Raw genomic sequence first — 21,228 nt, forward strand, 5'->3', positions numbered from 1 at the left:
GAAGGCTGGGTTCTGAGTTGGATGATCAGCCATGATCATAATAAATGGCGGTGCAGGCTCGAAGGGCCGAATGGCCTACTCCTGCACCTATTTTCTATGTTTCTATGTTTCTAAAGTTAGGTAATGCTAAACCTCCATCTCTCTTAGCTTTCTGTAAATGTATTTTACCCAGTCTCGGATTCTTATTCTGCCAAATAAATGAAGAAATTTTAGAGTCAGCTTTATCAAAGAAAGATTTTGGAACAAAAATTGGTAATGCCTGAAACACATATAAAAATTTTGGCAAAAAAAAACATCTTAACTGCATTAATACGACCAATCAAAGTTAAATATAAGGGAAACCATTTAGATGAAAGTTGAGTAATATGGTCTATTAATGGTAAAAAGTTAGTCTTAAATAAATCTTTGTATTTACAAGTAATTTTAATCCCAAAATATGAGAAATAATTATTAATCAATTTAAATGGAAATTTATAATATAAGGGAAGATGTTTATTAATCGGAAAAAGTTCACTCTTACTAAGATTTAATTTATAACCTGAAAAAAAACCAAATTGTGCTAATAACTCTAAAACAGCAGGAATGGATTTCTCAGGATTAGAAATATATAAAAGTAAATCATCAGCATAGAGTGATAATTTATGGGACTTTAATCCCCGAGTTATCCCAGTAATATTTGAAGATTCTCGAATAGCAATTGCAAGAGGTTCTAATGCAATATCAAATAATAGGGGACTAAGAGGACAGCCTTGTCGAGTACCTCGAAAGAGAGGAAAAAAAGGTGAGTTTAAAGAGTTAGTACGAACCGAGGCTACAGGGGAATGATATAACAGTTTAATCCAGGATATAAATTTCAAGCTAAAATTAAACATTTCAAGCACCTTAAATAAATAAGGCCATTCTACTCTATCAAAAGCTTTCTCGGCATCTAAAGAAATAACACACTCAGGAACATTTTGTGAGGGAGTATAAACGATATTTAACAATGTACGAATATTATAAAAAGAGTAACGACCTTTAATAAAACCCGTTTGGTCTTCCGAAATAATAGAAGGAAGTACTTTTTCTAGTCTATTTGCTAATAACTTAGAAAAAACTTTAGAATCAACATTTAATAAAGATATTGGTCTATAAGATGCACATTGAGCAGGGTCTTTATCCTTCTTTAGTATTAGAGAAATTGATGCTCTATTAAAAGATTCAGGAAGTTTACCAAGTTTCAGAGAAGCCTCAAAAACCCTACAGAGCCAAGGGATCAATAAAGAAGCAAAACATTTATAAAATTCAATGGTAAACCCATCCGGGCCAGGAGCTTTCCCCAGATTCATAGAAAAAATAACATTCTTAATCTCATCCATTGTAATGGAAGTATCTAATAAAGAAGACATATCCTGTGAAATCTGAGGGAAGTCTAACTTATCTAAAAAATCATTCATATATTTAGAATCTCGAGGAGACTCTGATTGATATAAAGAAGAATAAAAATCACAAAAGGTTTGATTAATCCCCACATGATCCAGTATCAATCGATCATTTTGGTTATAAATCTGATTGATTTGAGATTTAACATATTTAGATTTCAATTGATTAACCAGCAGCTTGCCAATTTTGTCACTGTGAACATAAAAGTCACTTCTTGTTTTCTTTAATTGGTTTACAATCGAGGACGAGAGTAGTAAACTGTGTTCCATTTGAAGTTCAGTTCTTTGTTTGTATAACTCCTCAGAAGGAGCCATAACATATTTCTTATCAATTTCTTTAATCTTGTCCACAATTGCCATCTCCTCCTGCTTCTGTTTCTTCCTCAAAGCAGCAGAATACGAAATAATCTGACCCCGAATATAGGCTTTAAAAGTGTCCCAAAGAGTGTTAACCGAAATATCCTCTGTATGGTTAATTGTAAAAAAAAAGCTTAATCTGTTCATTCATAAAGTTAACAAAGTCCGAGTCCTGAAGCAACAGCGAATTAAAACGCCATTGTCTATTATTTGGTATATTGGCCATAATTTTAATAGAAAGCTTAAGTGGAGCATGATCCGAAATGGTTATAGAATCATAATCACATTTAATCACTGAAGAAATAAGACGAGAATCAATAAAAAAATAATCAATTCTTGAATAGGAATGATGAACATGTGAAAAGAAGGAAAAATCTTTTTCCTGAGGATGCAGAAAACGCCAAATGTCCGTCGACCCAGAATCAGAAAGGAAAAAATTAATCAAATTTGCAGATTTATTAGGTAAGGTCCGTAAAGGAGCCGAACGGTCCAAAGCTGGAGACAAACAGGTATTAAGATCTCCGCCCCAGATCAATGAAAACTCGTTCAAATTCGGAAACTGATTAGACAATGATTTATAAAATTCCGGACAATCCATATTAGGAGCATAAACATTAACCAAAACTACTTTTTTATTAAATAGTAAACCACTAACCAATAAAAATCTACCATTCGGATCAGAAATAATATCCTGTTGTATAAAAGTAACTGAGGAATCTATAAAAATAGAGACGCCTCGAATCTTAGCATTGGAGTTCGAATGAAATTGTTGTCCCTTCCAGAATTTAAAAAAATGTAGTCTGTCCCCCCTCCGTACATGGGTCTCTTGTAAAAATAAAATTTGTGCTTTAAGTCTCCGGAACACTTTAAAAACTTTTTTCCTTTTAATAGGATGATTAAGACCGTTAGTATTCCAGGAGACAAAATTAATAATAGACTCCATAAATCCTAAAGTCAACCCACAACAAGGAGGATTGACGATAGGCTCGACCCACGAACCCGGAGAGGAAACAGAGCATACGAAAGATACCGGGAAAAAGGACGCAACCAGTACTTCAATAATGTATATAGCCCAAAGAGAAAAAAACTAAAACGTGAAGCCCCTCCCGCCACCCCCCGCCCCAAGACCCCAAGGCAAAATCTAAAGCAGACCTGCCCGAAAGAAGCAAGCGCTAAAACTACCCCCATGACTTCCGGTATACGCTCCCTAAAAAAAAGGTATAAATATGAAAAAGATCAGCTAATTGTAAAACAGTAAAAAAGTAAAAAAAAAGGTAACTCAATTAAAATACACACACAACAGAACAAAAGCCAGAAAATATATATTAAAAAAAAACCACAATAAACCCCAAACCCATGAATAAACACAACAACAAGAAAAAATAAGATTATTGACATAAAGTAGTTATAAAAAGCAAAACAAAATAAAATTTAAAAAAACTACAAAATTTAAGGCCACACAGGAAATACGTAAGATGACAAAAAGGAAGTAACCACCCAGAATCCCCTGGGAAAAGAAAGAAATGACGCAGTTGAAAAGAAAGTTTAGCAACCATATTAAGAAATCAAAAATAAACTTTTCTGCCCAAATAGGGCACGAAAAAGTTAAAACCAACCAATTCACCGCCTCCGATCAACAGAGATAATTAAAAAAAAATAGCAATTAAGATGTTGAAGGTGAAAGTTGATCCAGATAACTCTGGGCATCCGATGGAGAATCAAAAAAACGAAGGACTCCATCTGACATGCGAATCCTTAGACGTGCAGGGTACAGCAACGCTGGTCTCAAATCCATCTTATAGAATTCCGACATCACAGATCTGTAGCGAACCCGTTGGTCCCAGATTGGTTTACTGAAATCTTCCACGAATCGGAACTTAAGATCCGAAAAATCAATGAAACCTTTAGATCGAGCGAATCGAAACAGTCTCTCCTTGTCTTGAAAGTAATGAAAACGTAAGATAACATGCCTCGGTCTATCTGACCTAGACGAGTATGATGGGATTCTGTGAACACGATCCAGTAGCGGTGGTTGGTCAGGAAATACAGTAGGGAATGCATCTTTTAAAAGTTGAGAAAAATACTTCATGGGGTTGTTAGATTCGACAGCTTCACGCACCCCAATCATTCGTAAATTCTGCCGTCGCATTCTAGATTCCAAGTCAGAGTTTTTAAAAGTCAGAAAGTCAAGTTTCTTCTTCATTACATTAATTGTTTCTTCGATTTTCCCCATCTTAAGCTCACTTTGTTGCGCGAATTTTTGAAGATCAGATATAGCCGACTGATGTTCCGCAATAGATGTTTGCATCTTATCAATTGAATCGGCAATTTTCTGGAGATTAATTGAGATTTCCGTATGAATCAGGTCTTTAACAGAGTCTGCAATTTCATCTCCCTAACAGAGGTTGAAATTTCCCTCTGAATTAACTCCGATATAGCTTTCAAAGTCACCGGTGATTCAGTCGGGGGGAAATCCATACCTTTGGGTTTAACCGGAGGTTTACCATCCTTGCCGTTTTTCCCGTTCTTAGACATAGCAGATCTAAGTTCCATCCAGTTGTCGGAGAATTCAGTTTAATTCAAAGTATTGTAAGAGTTGATGCCTTAATGGTTAATTAAAGTATAGCTGACCATAGAGAAAAAAAACTCAGAGGTAATGGAGCGAGTCAAGAACGCGACTTCACTCCATGAGCGCTACCGGAAGTCCCCCCTCCTTTTTTAAAGAAAGGGGCTTCCCTTCCTCCACTATCAACTCTGCTCTTAAAGGCATCTCCCCCATTTCACGCACATCTGCTCTTACTCCATCCTCCCACTACCCCACTAGGAATAGGGTTCCCCTTGTCCTCACCTACCACCCCACCAGCCTCCGGGTCCAACATATAATTCTCCGTAACTTCCGCCACCTCCAACGGGATCCCACCACTAAGCACATCTTTCCCTCCCCTCCCCCCCCCCGCTTTCCGCAGGTATCGCTCCCTACGCGACACCCTTGTCCATTCGTTCCCCCCCCCCATCCCTCCCCACCGATCTCCCTCCTGGCACTTATCCTTGTAAGCGGAACAAGTGCTACACATGCCCTTACACTTCCTCCCTTACCACCAGTCAGGGCCCCAGACAGTCCTTCCAGGTGAGGCGACACTTCACCTGTGAGTCAGCTGGGGTGATATACTGCGTCCGGTGCTCCTGATGTGTCCTTCTATATATTGGCGAGACCCGACGCAGACTGGGAGATCGTTTCGCTGAACACCTACGCTCTGTCCGCCAGAGAAAGCAGGATCTCCCAGTGGCCACACATTTTAATTCCACGTCCCATTCCCATTCTGATATGTCTATCCACGGCCTCCTCTACTGTAAAGATGAAGCCACACCTTATATTTCGTCTGGGTAGCCTCCAACCTGATGGCATGAACATGGACTTCTCAAACTTCCGCTAATGCCCCACCTCCCCCGTTATTTATTTATATACACACATTCTTTCTCTCTCTCTCCTTTTTCTCCCTCTGTCCCTCTCGCTATACCCCTTGCCCATCCTCTGGGTTTTTCCCCCCTTCTCCCTTTTCTTTCTCCCTGGGCCTCCTGTCCCATGATCCTCTCATATCCCTTTTGCCAATCAACTGTCCAGCTCTTGACTCCATCCCTCCCCCTCATGTCTTCTCCTATCATTTTGCATCTCCCCCTCACCCTCCCACTTTCAAATCTCTTACTAGTTCTTCTTTCGGTTAGTCCTGACGAAGGGGCTCGCCGGAAACGTCGACTGTACCTCTTCCTAGAGATGCTGCCTGGCCTGCTGTGTTCACCAGCAACTTTGATGTGTGTTGCTTGAAATTCTAGCATCTGCAGATTTTCTCGTGTCTGAGTGATCATATTATGATAGAATTCACCCTCCAGTTTGAGAAGGAGGTGCTAAAATCAGATTTTGAGCAGAAGGTACTAAAATTGGTTATATCGGTATTACAGTTGAGTTAAAGGGAATTACAGAGCCATGAGAGAGGAGCTGATGAAAGTTGATTGGAAGGGGACACTAGCAGGGATGATGGCACATCAGCATTGGTTGGCGTTTCTGGGGGCAATTTGGAAGGCGTAGGAACGATACATCCCAAAGAAGTATTCTAAAGGGAGGATGAGGCAACCGTGGATGATGAGAAGTCAAAGACAGCATAAAAGTGAAAATGAGGGCTATAAAATAGCAATAATTAGTGAGAAGGTAGAGGATTGGGAAGATTTTTAAAAAACCAACAGAAGACAACTCAAAAAGCTATAAAGAGAGAGAAGATTAGATATGAAGGTAAGCTAGCCAGTAGTATTAAAAAGACACAAAGTATTTTTCAGATATATAAAAAGTAAAAAGAGTAGAGAGTTGATATCAGACCACTGGAAAATGATGCTGGAGAGGTAATAATAGGGGACAAAATTGGCAGACGAACTTGATAAGTACTTTGCGTAAGTCTTCACTGTGGAAGACACAAGCAGAATGCCAGAAATGTGAGAGGTTCAGGGTGCAGAAGTGAATGTCGTTGCTATTACTAAGGATAAGGTACTTGGGAAGCGAAAATTCCGAAGGTAGATAAGTTACCTGGACCAGATGTATTACAGGTTTATGAAAGAGGTAGCTGAAGACATTGTGGAGGTACGAGTAATGATCTTGAATGGTTCCTGAGGACTGGAAAATTGCAAATGTCAGTCCACTCTTTAAAAAGGGAAGGAAGCAGTAGAAAGGAAATGATAGGCCGGTTAGACTGATCTCAGTGGTTGGAAAGAGTTTAGAGTCTATTATTAAGGATGTAGTTTTAGGGGTACTTGTAGGCATATGGTAAAGTAGGCCAAAGTCAGCATGGTTTCCTGAAGAAAAAAATCTTGCCTGACAAATCTGTTGAAGTTCTTTGAGGAAATAACAGGCAGGATAGACAGAAGTAGAGTCAGTGGATATTGTTAATTTGGATTTCCAAAAGTCCTTTGACAAGGTGCTGCACTTGAGCCTGCTTACTAAGATAAGAGCCCATATTTTTACAGGAGTGATACTAGCATGGATGGATTGGCTGACTGGAAGGAGGCAGAGAGTAGGAATAAAAGTGCCCTTTTCTGGTTGGCTTCCGGTGACCAGTGGCATTCCACAGGGGTCGGTGTAGGGACCACGCCTTTTTACGTTATATGTCAGTGAAGGAATTGATGGCTTTGTGCCCAAGTTTGCGGGCGATAGGAAGATAGGTGGAGAGGCAGGTAGTGTTGAGGAAGCAAAATGTCTGCAGAAGGATTTGGGCTGATTGGGGGAATGGACAAAGAAGTGGCAGATGGAATATATGTAGGGAATTGCATAGTCATGCACTTTAGCAGAAGGAATAAAGTAATGGACTATTTTATAAATGAGAAAATTCAAAAATCAGGTGTAAAGGGACTTGGGGGTCCTCATACAGGACTAAAGATTAACTTGCAGGTTGATTCAGAGGTAAGGAAAGGCAAATACAATGTTAGCATTCAGTTTGAGAGGACTACTATACAAAAGCAAGGATGCAATGTGGAGGTATTGAGAAAGCTCAGCAATGCCTCTGCATCCTCAGGAGGCTAAAGAATTTTGGCAAGTCCCTGTTGATCCTTAGCAATTTTTTTGATGCACATTAGAAAGCTTCCTATCTGGATGCATGATGGCTTGGTATGACAACTTCTCTGATTGTAACTGCAAGTAACTGGAGAGAACTGTTGATGTAGTTCAACACATCATGGAAATCAACTTCCCCTCTACGGACTCTGTCTATATGTCTATATGCCTCACTGCCTCAGTCCCACCCTACACCATTCTCTCTCTCTTCTCCCCTCTTTCATCGGGCAGAAGATAGAAAACCATGAAAGGACATGCCACCGGACCCAAGGACAGCTTCAGCCCCCATATAGTATGTCTATTAAATAATTCCCTAGTACAATAAGATGGATTCTTGACTTCACAATCTACCCCCATTGTGAACTTGCACTTTATTTTTTGTCTGCACTGCACTTTCTCTGTGGCTGTTACACTTGATTCTGTCTTGCTATTGTTTTACACTGTTCTGCCTCAGTGTATTGTGTTGTGAGCTGGTCTGTATGAACACTATGCAAGACAAATTTTTCACTATCAAGGTACATGTGACAATAATAAACCTATACCCTAATGGCAGTTGTATACAGGCCTCCAAACAGCAGCCGGGATATGGATTACAAATTACAACAGGAGATAGAAAAGGCGTGTCAGAAGGGCAATGTCATGATAATCATTGGGAATTTTAACATGAAAGTGGATTGGGAAAACCCGGCCAGTACTGGACCTCAAGAGAGAAAGTTTGTCTAAAGGATGGCTTTTTAGAACAGCTTGTTGTTGACCCCAATAGGGGATCGGCTGTGCTGGATTGGGTGTTGTGCAATGACCTGGAGGTGATAAGAGAGCTTAAGGTTAAGGAACCCTTAGGGAACAGTGATCACAATATGATCGAGTTCACTTTGAAATTTGAGAAGGAGAAACTAAATTCCAGTGTGTCGATATTTCAGTGGAATAAAGGAAATTACAATGGCATGAAAGGGGAACTGGCCAAGGTTGACTGGAAAGGGACACTAACAGGAAGGAGAGCAGAGCAGTAATGTCTGGAGTTTCTGGGGAAAAATGAGGGAAGTGCAAGACAGATATATTCCACATAAGAAGAAATTTTTGAATGGAAGAAGGACACTACCATGGTGATAAGTGAAGTCAGAGCCAAAGTAAAAGCAAAAGGGAGGGCATACCAGGAAGCCAAAGCTAGTGGGAAGATGGAGGATTAGGAAGCTTTTAAAAGTTTACAGAAGGAAGCTAAGAAGGTCATTAGGAAAGAAAAGCTGAATTATGAAGGGAAGCTGGCGACTAATATCAAAGAAGATACTGAAAGCTTTTTTAGGTATATAAAGAGTAAAAGAGAGTTGAGGGTAGATATAGGACCAATAGAAAATAATGCTGGAGATATCGTAATGAGGGATGCAGAGATGGTAGAAGAACTGAATGCGTATTTTGCATCAGTCTTCACAGTGGAAGACATCTGTAGTATACCGGACATTCAAGACTGTCAGGGAAGTGAAGTTTGTGCAGTGAAAATTATGACTGAGAAAGTGCTCAGGAGGCTTAATGGTCTGAGGGTGGATAAATCTCCTGGACCTGATGGAATGCACCCTTGGGTTCTGAAGGAAGTAGCTGGAGATATTGCAGAAGTATTAACAATGATCTTTCAAGAATCGATAGATTCTGGCATTGTACTGGATGACTGGAAAATTGCAAATGTTACTCCGCTATTTAAGAAGGGTGGGAGGCAGCAGAAAGGAAACTATAGACCTGTTAGCCTGACTTCAGAGGTTGGGAAGTTGTTGGAATTGATTGTTAGTGATGAGATCGTGGAGTACCTGGAGGCACATGACAAGATAGGCCAAAGCCAGCATGGTTTCCTGAAAGGAAGATTCTGCCTGACTAACCTACTACAATTTTTTGAGGAAATTACAGGCAGAGTAGACAAAGGAGATGCAGTAGATGTGGTGTACTTGGATTTTCAGAAGGCCTTTGACAAGGTGTCGCACATGAGGTTGCTTAGCAAGATAAGAGCCCATGGAATTACAGGGAAGTTACTAGCATGGGTGGACCATTGGCTGTTCGGCAGAAAACAGAGTAAAGGGATCCTATTCCGGCTGGCTGCCAGTTACCAGTGGAGTTCCAGAGGGACTGGTGTTGGGACCGCTACTTTTTACCATGTATGTCAATGATTTGGACTATGGGGTTAATGGATTTGTGGCTAAATTTGCCATTGATATAAAGCTAGGTAGAGGAGTGGGTATTGTTGAGGAAACAGAGAGCCTACAGAGAGACTTGGATAATTTAGGGGAATGGGCAAAGAAGTGGCAAATGAAATACAATGGTGGAAGAAATAAACAGGCAGACTATTATTTAGATGGGGAGAGAATTCAAAATGCAGCGATGCAAGGGGGCTTGAGAGTCCTTGCGCAGGATCCCCTAAAGTCAGCTTCCAGGTTGAGTCAGTTGGGCAGAAGGCGAATGCAATGTTGGCATTCATTTCTAGAGGTACAGAATATAAGAGCAGGGATGTGATGCTGAGGCTGTATAAGGCACTTGTGAGACCACGCTTCAAGTATTATGTGCGGTTTTAGAAAGGATATACTGACGTTGGAAAGGGCTCAGAGAAGATTCACGGGAGTGATTCCTGGAATGAAAGAGTTACCATATGAGGAACATCTGGCAGCTCTTGGGGCTGTATTCCCTGGAGTTCAGGAGAATGACTGGGAATCTCATTGAACATTCCGAATGTTAAAGGCCTGAACAGATTAGATATGGCAAAGCTATTTCCCATGGTAGGGGAGTCTAGGACAAGAGGGCACAACTTCAGGATTGAAGGACATCCATTTAGAACAGTGATGTGGAGAAATTACTTTAGTCAGAGGGTGGTAAATCTGTGGAATTTGTTACCACGAGGGGCTGTGGAGGCTAAGTCATTGGGTGCATTTAAGGCAGAGATAGATAGGTTCGTGATTAGCCAGGGCATCAAAGGGTATGGAGAAGAGGCAGCGGTGTGGGGATGACTGGAAGAATTGGATCAGCCCATGATTCAATGGCGGAGCAGACTCGATGGGCTGAATGGCCCACTTCTGCTCCTATATCATATGGTTTTAAGATGTCACACTGTAGTTGTACAAAACTTTAGCTACACCACGGTTGGAGTATTATGTGCAGTTCTGGTCACAATGCTACAGAAGGGTGCTGAAGAGATTCATCATGATGTTACTTCAAATGGAGAGCAGTAGTTAAAAAGAGATTGGATAAGATGGGTTTATTCTCGCAACCATCCTCATTTCGCCCAAAGGTAGTGACTTGTGATTCTTTATAACATGTCCATCATCCTTCCCTCGATTTTCCTTCCACCTACCTCATCCAGGCACAACTTGGGCTAACTTTTACCATTGATATTTTGAGGATGTGGGGCTACACTGGAACTCTAGTGGGACCCATCTAGTCATATGGAGAACATGCAAACTACACAGTACAGGTTTCCCCTGCCATCCAAAGGTAGAGCATTCCTATGAAACGGTTCGTAAGCTGGAATGTCGTAAAGCGAAGATTGGCCTCTGATCTGGGCTGACAATTACGTGCCGGGCGGCACCTAATTAATTAGTTTGTTTATTTTGGCTTTTTTCTTAAAGATGTGCTGGGTGCGTCCCGGCTACCGCTGCATTCTCCGCGGCCCGAGGGTTGGGGTGGTTTGTTTCCACGAGGGCAGGCAGGTCACCTTCTTCTATGTCTGCCTGCCTCGATGTCGAAGCTCGAGGTTCGTCATCTGGTGTGGCTGATGTGGAAGGCTTGCTTGACTGCTTAGCCTCGCGCATTTTTCTATCATACAGTTCTTTGTAAGCACTCAAACCATCCTGCAAATATGCCCTAAACCGACGTACCCTTTCAAAATTAAAGTTGTACTTTATCATTGCAGCGAAAATCTCACGCAGTTGCTTCACATTCAGTTCCTGGACGACTTCACTTTCGGTCCAGCATTCTGCATTCTGCATTCGGTTTCGATTGTTATCCTTTCCTCTCCCAATTGCATCGGCTCTTCATCTATCAGTTCTTGGTCATGGGATGCCAAAACCTCTTCAACATCATCTTCGTCAACTTCCACAAGCCAAACTCACTTTGTCCTTACTTCATTCACCACGATTGAAACACTTAATTATGTCTAGTTTTACGCTAAGTGTAACACCCTTACGAGCTCTTTTAGGCTTTTTTGATACCTTAGAACTCGTCTTGCAAACGGATGCTCACAGGCACGTGTTTAAGCAATGCCGGCGAGAATTGCCGTTCCGAATCCGGGGGAGAGAGGCTGCTCAGGGCGCGTGCTGCTTTTTTCATAACAGTGAAAACACCTTCTGTTAGCGAAAACGGTACTAATATAGGTCTTTCGTAACAGTGAGGTTTCATAAATGGAATGTTCAAAAAGCAGGGGACACCTGTACACAATATGCTGACGCTGTGTGACAGCAGCACTCATCACTTCATGAAATTAACTGCAGCTTTTATGTACAATGATGTTTCTGTTTTCTTCAGGCATATTCACCAGCCTTGAGTTTAAAATACTATGGTTTCAATTTAGAAATGTGAAGTTCAGATTATAAACTGATTTTATTGGATTTGGATAAATATTTCTTTAAGTTAAGTGAGTGTACTGATGATCGTATTTGCACTCAATATGAAGTGTTTTTGTAACAAAATAAGAGATTAATTTCAAAGTACATAAACATTAAGCCACAAATCTCTGACTTTTGCAGGTTGAAGATGAAGATGACATGGAGTCTGGTGACCAAGATGATGATGATGACGAAGATGACGTGAACTAGTTGAATCTCACTTGCATGCAGGCAAAGTAGGGAGATAAAACAGAACGTGGGTCAGAGCTTCTAATATCACAATGCATAATGTAGAAACAAGGTTATAAATATTCAGGATTCTTTTTTTGGAAGGGGGTTTTGAAGTATCTGCTCATTGTATCTACCCATTACTGAAGTTTCTCATCATGTATTACAAACTTTTAACTCTTAAAGTATTAAAAGTTTAAAAAAAAAACTTTTACTTTTCTCCATTTAAAGGAAAAAATATTCTCCTTTCTTCAACCTTGAATATAGCAAGCAGAGATTCACAGTTGTGCTGGTATAGCCTACACCATTACGGACATGTCAACTCAACCAAGTGTTGTGACAAGTACTTTCTACAGAAATGTGTTGTGGGAGGTTGTAGACCTAGCTGCAAATTAAAAGCATCACTTTGAAGAAAAAGTTCGTTTAAGAATTGAGGCAAATGGATGTGCCACATTGAACCTACTTGAAAATTCGAGTCATGAAACTCGTTACTCTATTCATTTGCATCCTACCATACCCATCTAGTATAAGAGCAGTATGCAGTAGGAAAAAATGTTGCACATCTGTATTGCCATCCTATGCATTGGTGGTGGGAGGGGGGCATTGTATTTTCACTTTTGTATCTGCAGGAACACCAAAGTTGAATGGTCTTTCTGAATTGAGGCCGTGTGCTGGGAATTGTCTGTCTGAGCTGGTAGCCTCCCTGATTTGTGACAGTCCATCACTCATGGAGGATTTATTGTGCCTTCATATTGTTCAAAGCTGTGTTCTGTCCCTCCAAATTGAAACTTGTAAAGTCAATAGCGGCACAACATTTGGACAGTTTGGTATAACAGATATTTAAGTGTAATTCTTAATGTCAATTTATTATTTGTAAACAATACTACAAGCAAAGATTTATTTCTACATCTGGCTGTATTGATGAGATACAAGATCTGTATGACTTATGTAATTTATTGGCTGTTAGGCCAAGTCAGAATAAAATGAGATAATACACTTTATAAAGAGAATTTAATTGATCTGGAAATAAAATTCATATCTAGGAAATTTCAGATACAGATGTTTTCACTAATTTCACAGTGAAATATAGTACACAATATTTAGTTCTATTTTTAATGAGAATTGAATCAAATGGTTGTCTATTTCATTAGTAAATAACACCACAATAAGATATCTATTCAATGTTGAAGCCAGGCTTTCTGGTCCTTAAGTATTTAGTTGGTCAAAGCTATCTGCTGACTCCACACTTCATCTACTTTAAATCTAATTACAGGTTGATATCACTCCTCTGAAGCAGCCTTGAATGTTTTATAAATAGACATAGTTTTAGAATGCAGAGGATAAGTCTTTCAAAGTTAATATGTGCTTCCTGAGAAAACTCAAGATTTACTAGAGGTGTGAATTTTTTTTTGTAGTTTAACAATGAAGTTTTGCTGCTCCTGGTAGGTAACTTTAATGTGGTACCTGTTACAATTTCCAAATAATAGGGAATGGTTATCTTGCTTCATTTAAGTATGTTGTTGTCATTGAGGGAATTTGATGGAAATGAATTTTCAAAGTGCATGTAAAACACTTGCACTATACAACCCATTTTTAGGGTTGTCTGATAAAGCCCTATTTTTCTATGAGTGATAGTTTTATGAGCAACTCATCTGGGTGCAAACTGCAGATTTCACTTATTACTTGGAACTACATTTGTGTTCATTCACTGTTGTTGGAATTCTGCGCTCACCCTATGTCAGAGAAGTTTACTATCACCAATTAGACAGACCCCAGTATTTGGTCTTAATTACTTTATTATATGATCATGGAGAGCCAAATACAACTCTGCCAAAGTGAGCATAAACATGGTCTTTTATACATTAGAATACATGCAGTTCAGCAGTTTTCAGAGGTCACAATTCCTGTTGAGCCCTTACCGAAAAGATTTTGGATGCTTCAATACCTTACATAAAATTAGACAGAGGGTCCCCTCATATATAATCAGTTCCCCATTAATTATAAGAAACCAAGTCATTAGCCATGTAGACTTGAAGGCCAATAGTTCTTCCCTTTGAATTATAAGAAACCAAGTCATTAGTCAGGTAGCCTTGAGGGCTAATGGTTCCTCCTTACACACAATATCCACATATGATCAGTTCTTCATTTCCAGCAAGACTTGTTGCTAATTAGCACAATTGGACAGATCCCATCTGCTTCTTACCCAGCTATTCTCATGATTTTGTTAACCTTAATACTCAGGCTTAATTTTCTTCCACTCCCTATGAAGTTCCATTGACAAAGTTAATCCACATATTAGAGTGGTGGAATTTCCTCAAATGTTGGCCTCTACTTGATACAAATCTTAGGTCTTGTAGGTTAATAGGTCAGTTATATTTCATGTTGTAATTCTTCTGTTCTTGCTTTTCCATTCCCTAAGACTAGAGAATGTACAGTGCAAACATCTTAATTTGGATATAGTTGTAAAACGTAGTGGTCTGGGTTTTTACAGTTTGCAGTGAACAAATTATTTTGTTAGACTTATTCTTAGATTTCTGAACAGGCAAAGCAAATATGGATTAGGCACAGTATTCAATGTGAGCAAGAATTAAAATACTTCATACCTAAAACCATGCAGCAAAGTTCAGTAAAACTCAAATAATCCAGCATCTAATTGGAATACTGGTGGCCTGGCATTTGGCTCACCTGTTAATCTGGAATGTGAGCTGGCAGTCCACATTGCAAGCAAGGTGTGTGGCTAAAGCCAGGGTTAGGATTCAGAACTCTAGCCAGGGCAGGTTGGTATCCAGAGTTGGGATCTGGAGTGTTTATGTATTTTCCATTCTTTTAAACTCGGGTAACACCTGGAAAAAGTGAAATGAAAGTAGGTTTTACTGTTTGAGGAAAAAGAACAGTACAACACATGGTTTGTGCTGACCATGATGATAATTTAAACTAATCCCATCTCTGTGCATGTGATCTGTATCCTCCATTTCTTTGTACATTTGCCTGTCTAAGTGTCTCATAAACTTTGCAAGATGATGGAAGCATACAGTTCTGGTCACCCCATCATAAGAAGGATGTGGAGGCTATGGAGAGAGTGCTGAAGAGGTTTATTGGGATGCTGTCTGGATTAGAGGACACATGCTATGAGAGTTTGGATGTACTTGGATTGTTTTCTGTGGAGTGACAGAGATGAAGGGACATGATATTTTATAAGATTATGAGAGAGTAAGTAGCTGTTATCTTTTTCCCATAGTTGTGCATTGAAGGTGTGAGGAAATGAGTTGAAAGGAGATGTCCAGTTTAAGTTTTAAGAGTGGTAGGTGCCAGGTGTGGAGTTGCAGACAAATGCACGAAGGATTTTAAGAAGCTCTTAGATAGGTCTATCGTGAATATGCAAAAAATTAAGGGTTTTAGACCTTGTGCAGGCAAAAGTGGGTAGTTTGGTTAAGGATTTAATTACTAGTTTAATTAGTTGGGAATGACATTGTGAGCTGAAGAGCCTGTTTCCCTGCTGTTTAACACTAAGATTCTTACTCTATTTTAAAAACAAAGCTTGAAATTAACTTTTTTTGTTGTTCATGATGTGATCAACAACCACATGCTGGCTGTTTGGACTGAAACCTAGTTGATTCAGGGGTTAAGTACTCTAATTTTAAGCAGAAATTTACATAGAGTATTCAAGCATTGTGTTCTTTGTTGCATTCAAATTTTAAAGATAAAGATTAGCTTGTCACATTTCTGTCGAAATATATAGTGAAATGCGTTGTTTGCATCCTTGTTTTTGCAATATGCTGGGAGGAGCTGTAAGTGTCGGTACACTTTTGGGACCAACATAGCATTTTCCCCAGTTAGTAACCCTAACCATAAGTCCTTGGATTGTAAGAGGAAACCGGAACACACAGAGGAAACCTAGAGTCACTGGGAGAATGCCTTGTAGTGTGAGAATTGAACCCCAATCAGTGATCGCTGGTGCTGTAAAGCGACTGCACTAGCTGCTACACTGCCATACTGCCCGATATTATTTTTCCTGAGCTCTTGCTTGAGTTGAGTCTGCCAGCATAGCCTCAGGCAGGTATTGGTGAAACTGCTATTGATCATTCATTTACCAGAGGAAGCCTTTCTCTTAAATGTTAGAGAAAGTGTGTGCAGCACATTTAAAGGAAAAGATTGTCACCTTATTTGTTCCTGAAATCAATAATGTTTACTGACACTGAATCTAAATGTGGTTGTCAGCTGACACAGTAGTTAAATCCGCAGTTGAGTCTTGGGCTGTCCGGTAGACAACGTCGTGTGATTGGCAGTGAGGAAATAAAAAGGGCCAAGATATGAAGGAAAAGTAGACGAGGAGAGTTGTGGGACAAACTAGCAAGCATGGTGGTGTTTGGACTTTCAGAAGGCACCATACGAGAAAGTATGAAACAAACTTGTAGTGCACAGTACAGGCAGGAATATAAACAGTATAATAAGATAATTAATGTATAAACTCTTAGGCTTCCAGCCTGGTCCAGGTGTCAATTTTAACTGACATTTTTGATGACAAACTCTGCCATCTTCATCAGGGATGATGCCTAGGCCTGTGTAGTCTGGTGGTTTTTGTACATAACTCCTGTCATCCATCCCTCCTGATTGGTTAATCCTCAACATGAGCATAAACTTGGATTTGAGCTTCTTTATGGGCAAGCTTCCTTACAGCCAAAGATGATCAGATGGCTGGCGTTTATAGGATTCCCTGTGAATATGGAGCGGAGTATATCGGCCAAACCAGGTGCATGGTTGAAACTGCACCAAGGAGCATAGGAGGTGTATCCATTTGGATTACCCGGAGAAATTGGAAGTAGCAGAACTTTGCATTTGCATTGACCACAGGTTTGACTTTGATGGCACAAAACTACCGTCCCATGCCTGTGGTTTTTGGGACCTGGTGCAGGAAGCCATTGAAGTAAGACTAGAGAATAAGAATTTCAACAAAGACCAAGGTCTCACTCTAAGTAAGAACTGGAATACAATTTAAAACAAGGCAGGACAGCAGAAACCTGATTGGTTGAGGACTAACCAATCAGAAGGGACAGGCTATGAGGGTTGAGTGACTAGACAAGCCTTAGCATCATCCCCAATGAAGATGGCAGAGTTTGTCATCGAAACGTCAGTTAAAATCGATACCTTGACCTGGCTGGAAGATTGAGAAGGGTTTATGTGTCATATGCATTGGGAAAGCACTAGATCCTTTTTCAATCTTGTTATTCTGTAAACAGTTTACACTAAGAGCTTCACTTGAGCAAGGAATGTCATTCCACTCTGGCATTTATGACAATGAACTAAGCTGAGTGAGAGACTTTAGGAAGAGTGATTATTATATGTTAACAATTCCCTGTCTAATTCCATATCCTTTAATGTTCGACTGCCTTTAGTATCTTCAAGTTTGTTTTGTGTGGAATGAAAATGTCTGAACTCTGCAAAATTCTATTCTATCTGAAACTAAGATTTTCATTCCAAACAAAGGCAGTCTAACATTAAAGGATAAGGAATTGAACAGGCAATTGTTAACATTTGAAGAAATAAATTTGCAACAAATATACATTCCTTTCAGGCATAAAAACATAACTAGAAAAGCATTCCAACCATGGATTATAAGTGAATTTAATCAAAGGGGAAAGACTTACACTACCAGGAAAAGTTGCAAGAAAAAGCATTGGGTGTATTTAGAATTCAACAAAGAATGATGTAAAATTGATAAGGGGAGAGTAGAGTGAGAATAAACTGAAAGAAACCAAATACAATAACATTTTATTATAAGTATGTGAAAAGAGGAAAATATGGGTCAAGTACTCACCATGACTATTGAATTTATAATGGAATTTAAAATATTGTGGTGAAACTAAGCATTCTTTGTCTGTTGTCTTTGAAGAGCACACTGAAATACTGGAAGACCTAGGACCCAAAAAAATGAGGAAATAAATGGGTTTTATTGAAAGCAAAACTACTACTAGATATCGCCGTTGGAATACTAATAAATCCCAAATGACTATCAGTCTACACCATAATGGTTTTGAAGTGGTGGTTTTGGAGATACTGGAATCTCCCAAAATTCTACAAACTTCTCAGGATTGAAGGTTAATAAATATGATCTTAACATATAAGGTTGGCAATGGACACAATCTTACTGGTTCTGCACTCTGCTTTAGAGCACCGAGACAACAGCAGGACATTCGTCAGGCTGCTGTTTATTGATTCACAGCTCAGTGTGCAACACCATCATCCCCTCCGTATTATTAAATAAGCTTCAAAATTTGTGCTTCTGTACCTCCCTCTGCAATAGGATCCTCTACTTCCTTATCAAGAGACCACAGTAAGAGTAGATCAGTAGTAACATCTCCTCCCTGACAATATAGGTTCATCTCAAGGAGGCTGAGCTCTCTCTACACGTGACTGTGATTAAGCACAGCTCAAATGCTACCTACATTACTGTTAATAAAGTTTCAGATGGTGACAAAGGCATGCAGGAGAGAGATAGATGAGCTAATTGAGTGGTGTCACAACAACAACCTCGCACTCAAAGCTAGCAAGGCCAAGGGTTTACGGTGGACTTCCAGAAGGGAATATTGGAAGAACACACACCAGTTCTCATTAGCAGTGAAAATGGTGAAAAGCTTCAGTTCCTGAGTGTCAACATCCTGGAGAATCTATCGTGGGCCCAATGCGTTAATGCAATCACGAAGAAAGCACACTAGCGGCTCTACTTCATTAGGAGATTGAAGTGGTTTGGTATAACCAAAGCCTCTTGCAAGTTTCTATAGATGTATAGTGGAGATCATTCTGAGTGGTTGCATCACTGACTGGTATAAAGACTCCATGCAGAGGATTGCAAGAGCATGCAGAGGGTTGTTGACTCATCCAGCTGAGTCATGGACACTATATTTCCAGATATCTATCAGGGAGGAGATACAGAAGTCTGAAGGCTAACACTCAATTTAGCAACAACTACTTGCACCCTGCCAAATCAGGCTAATCAGAATTCTGAATGGATCAGGAAGACCACGGTTTTTTCCCCATTATTTATTTATTTATTTTGTAATTTACAGTGAATTTTATGTCTTTGCGCAGTGTTGTTGAACTCTGTCATGGATGGTCCCAAGCCCAGCTGTGAAAGAAGGATTGGGCATGGGGCTGGCAACCCCTTCCCATAAAAACCTAGAGCTACTAAAACGACAAAAGAAACTCCAAAGCCCTCATCCCTGGGAGAGGAGTGACACACCAAAAAGAGGATCTACACCTGAGAACAAATTGAAAGTCTGGCCCAGTACAGAGAATTCCTACAAGCTGCTGTTGGTGGCCTATGTCTAATTAGAGACAATGGGCTTAAGAAGAAGACTACTGCTGCTGCAAAACAACAAAGTTCACATTATATAAGTCAGTGATAATAAATCTGGTTCTGATAAGGAATAAGCATTAGCAGAAAACAAGGAACTATTAACCTATTAGCCCAGATTTTATCCTTCTAAACTCCAGAAGTCAAACAAACTCAATCAGTCCTGTGGTCCCATTAATCACAACTTACCAACTCAAAGACTTGTTTATTTCATCACTTTTTTTCTGTTAACTGTCTCTTAATCCATGTTAGTATGTCAATGTCTATCTGAGGCCTCCATCAGTCAGAGTTGACCATGGATATCAAGTACTAGCTGTCTAGATATGCAAGCCTGGGCAGTACGATATGGAGAGCAAGCTGTTGCCCATGTAGCAAGCTTACTCTCTCCACGCATCTGATGAACTCAAAAGAACAGAAGAGTTTGGTACCAGCAACATCGGAGGAGTAGCCAGTCAACATTGAATTCAATGTAGGATTGCCTTCAGGAATCCAGCTCCAGATTTTTCCCTCGGGGTTTACTTCTGAAGCCTTCCCCATGAGTGGGTTTTGCTGTAAGGCAGCGGAGGTTTGAGATCAGAGTTTTCCTTCTCCTAGATGAGCTGCCAACCACGACTGATGAGCCCCATCTGCCCAAAGTGATTGGCTTTAAGGCACCAATAACCTGCCTTTGACCTTTCTCCTGTTAGTGGAAAGGGTTCTGCTGGGCTTATTAACTAAGCCACACATGAAGGCCAGGAGCTGGACTTCATTGTCAGAGGCTATTTGAGGCGCATGCCATTGGGAGCAATTAATAGGTACTGGGAGCTTGTTCCCATTACCACCTCAACTATAACACCATAACAAATGGATGTTGTCTACATTGACTTTAATTAGGCATTTAACAAGATCCCACATAGGAGGCTAGTCAAGAAGGTTCAGTCACTCGGCATTCAGGATAAGGTAGTAAATTGGATGAGACATTGGCTTCGTGGGAGAAGCCAGAGAGTGGTAGTAGAGGGTTGCCTCACTGACTGGAGACCTGTAACTGATGGTGAACTGCAGGGATTGTTGCTGGCTCTTTGTTGTTTGACATCTATATCAATGATTTGGATAATAATGTGGTTAACTGGATCAGCAAGTTTGTGGATGACACCAAGATTGGGTGTGTAGTGTACAGTGTGGAAGGCTATCATGGCTTGCATAGGGATCTGCATCAGCTGGAAAAATGGGCTGAAAAATGGCAGATGGAATTTAATCCAGACAATTGCAAGGTTTTGCACTTCAGTAGGACCAGCCAGGGTAGGTCTCACACAGTGAATGTTAGAGCACTGAGAAATATGGTAGAACAAAGGGACATGAGAATACGGGTACATAATATATTGACAGTGTTGTTACAGGTATATAGAGTCATTAAGAAAGCTTTTGGCACATTGGTTTTCATAAATCAATGTGTTGAGTACAAAGATGGGATGTTATGTTGAAATTGTATAAGATGTTGGTGAAGTCTAATTTGGAGTATTATGTGCTGCTTTGGTTTGGTCATCTTCCTACAGGAAAGAGGTAACAAGGTTGAAAGGGTGCAGAGAAATTTTACAAGGATGTTGCCGGGTCTGGAGGACCTGAGTTATAAGGAAAGACTGAATAAGTTAGAACTGTATTCTTCAGAATGTAGAAGATTGAGAGGAGATTTGATAGAAGTTTACAAAATTATGAGGGGTATAGATA

The 21,228-nt window shown here is 40.0% G+C and overlaps 1 protein-coding gene across 5 annotated transcripts in view; it reads left to right on the forward strand.

The window, feature by feature from the left end:
- uso1 (USO1 vesicle transport factor) overlaps positions 1-21,228 on the forward strand; it is a 141,650-nt gene that overhangs the window by 117,968 nt on the left and 2,454 nt on the right. For 4 of the 5 annotated variants that reach the window (XM_063046949.1, XM_063046952.1, XM_063046951.1 and 1 more), the window contains one exon: positions 12,087-12,182. In XM_063046949.1, the coding sequence (XP_062903019.1) occupies positions 12,087-12,155 (69 nt within the window). In that variant the 3' untranslated portion in view covers positions 12,156-12,182. Of the gene's footprint in view, positions 1-12,086; positions 12,183-21,228 lie in introns of those variants that run through there. The other variant, XM_063046950.1, reaches the window with a different exon arrangement.

Source organism: Mobula hypostoma, chromosome 4 (assembly GCF_963921235.1).
Source record: "Mobula hypostoma chromosome 4, sMobHyp1.1, whole genome shotgun sequence".
NCBI lineage: Eukaryota > Metazoa > Chordata > Chondrichthyes > Myliobatiformes > Myliobatidae > Mobula > Mobula hypostoma.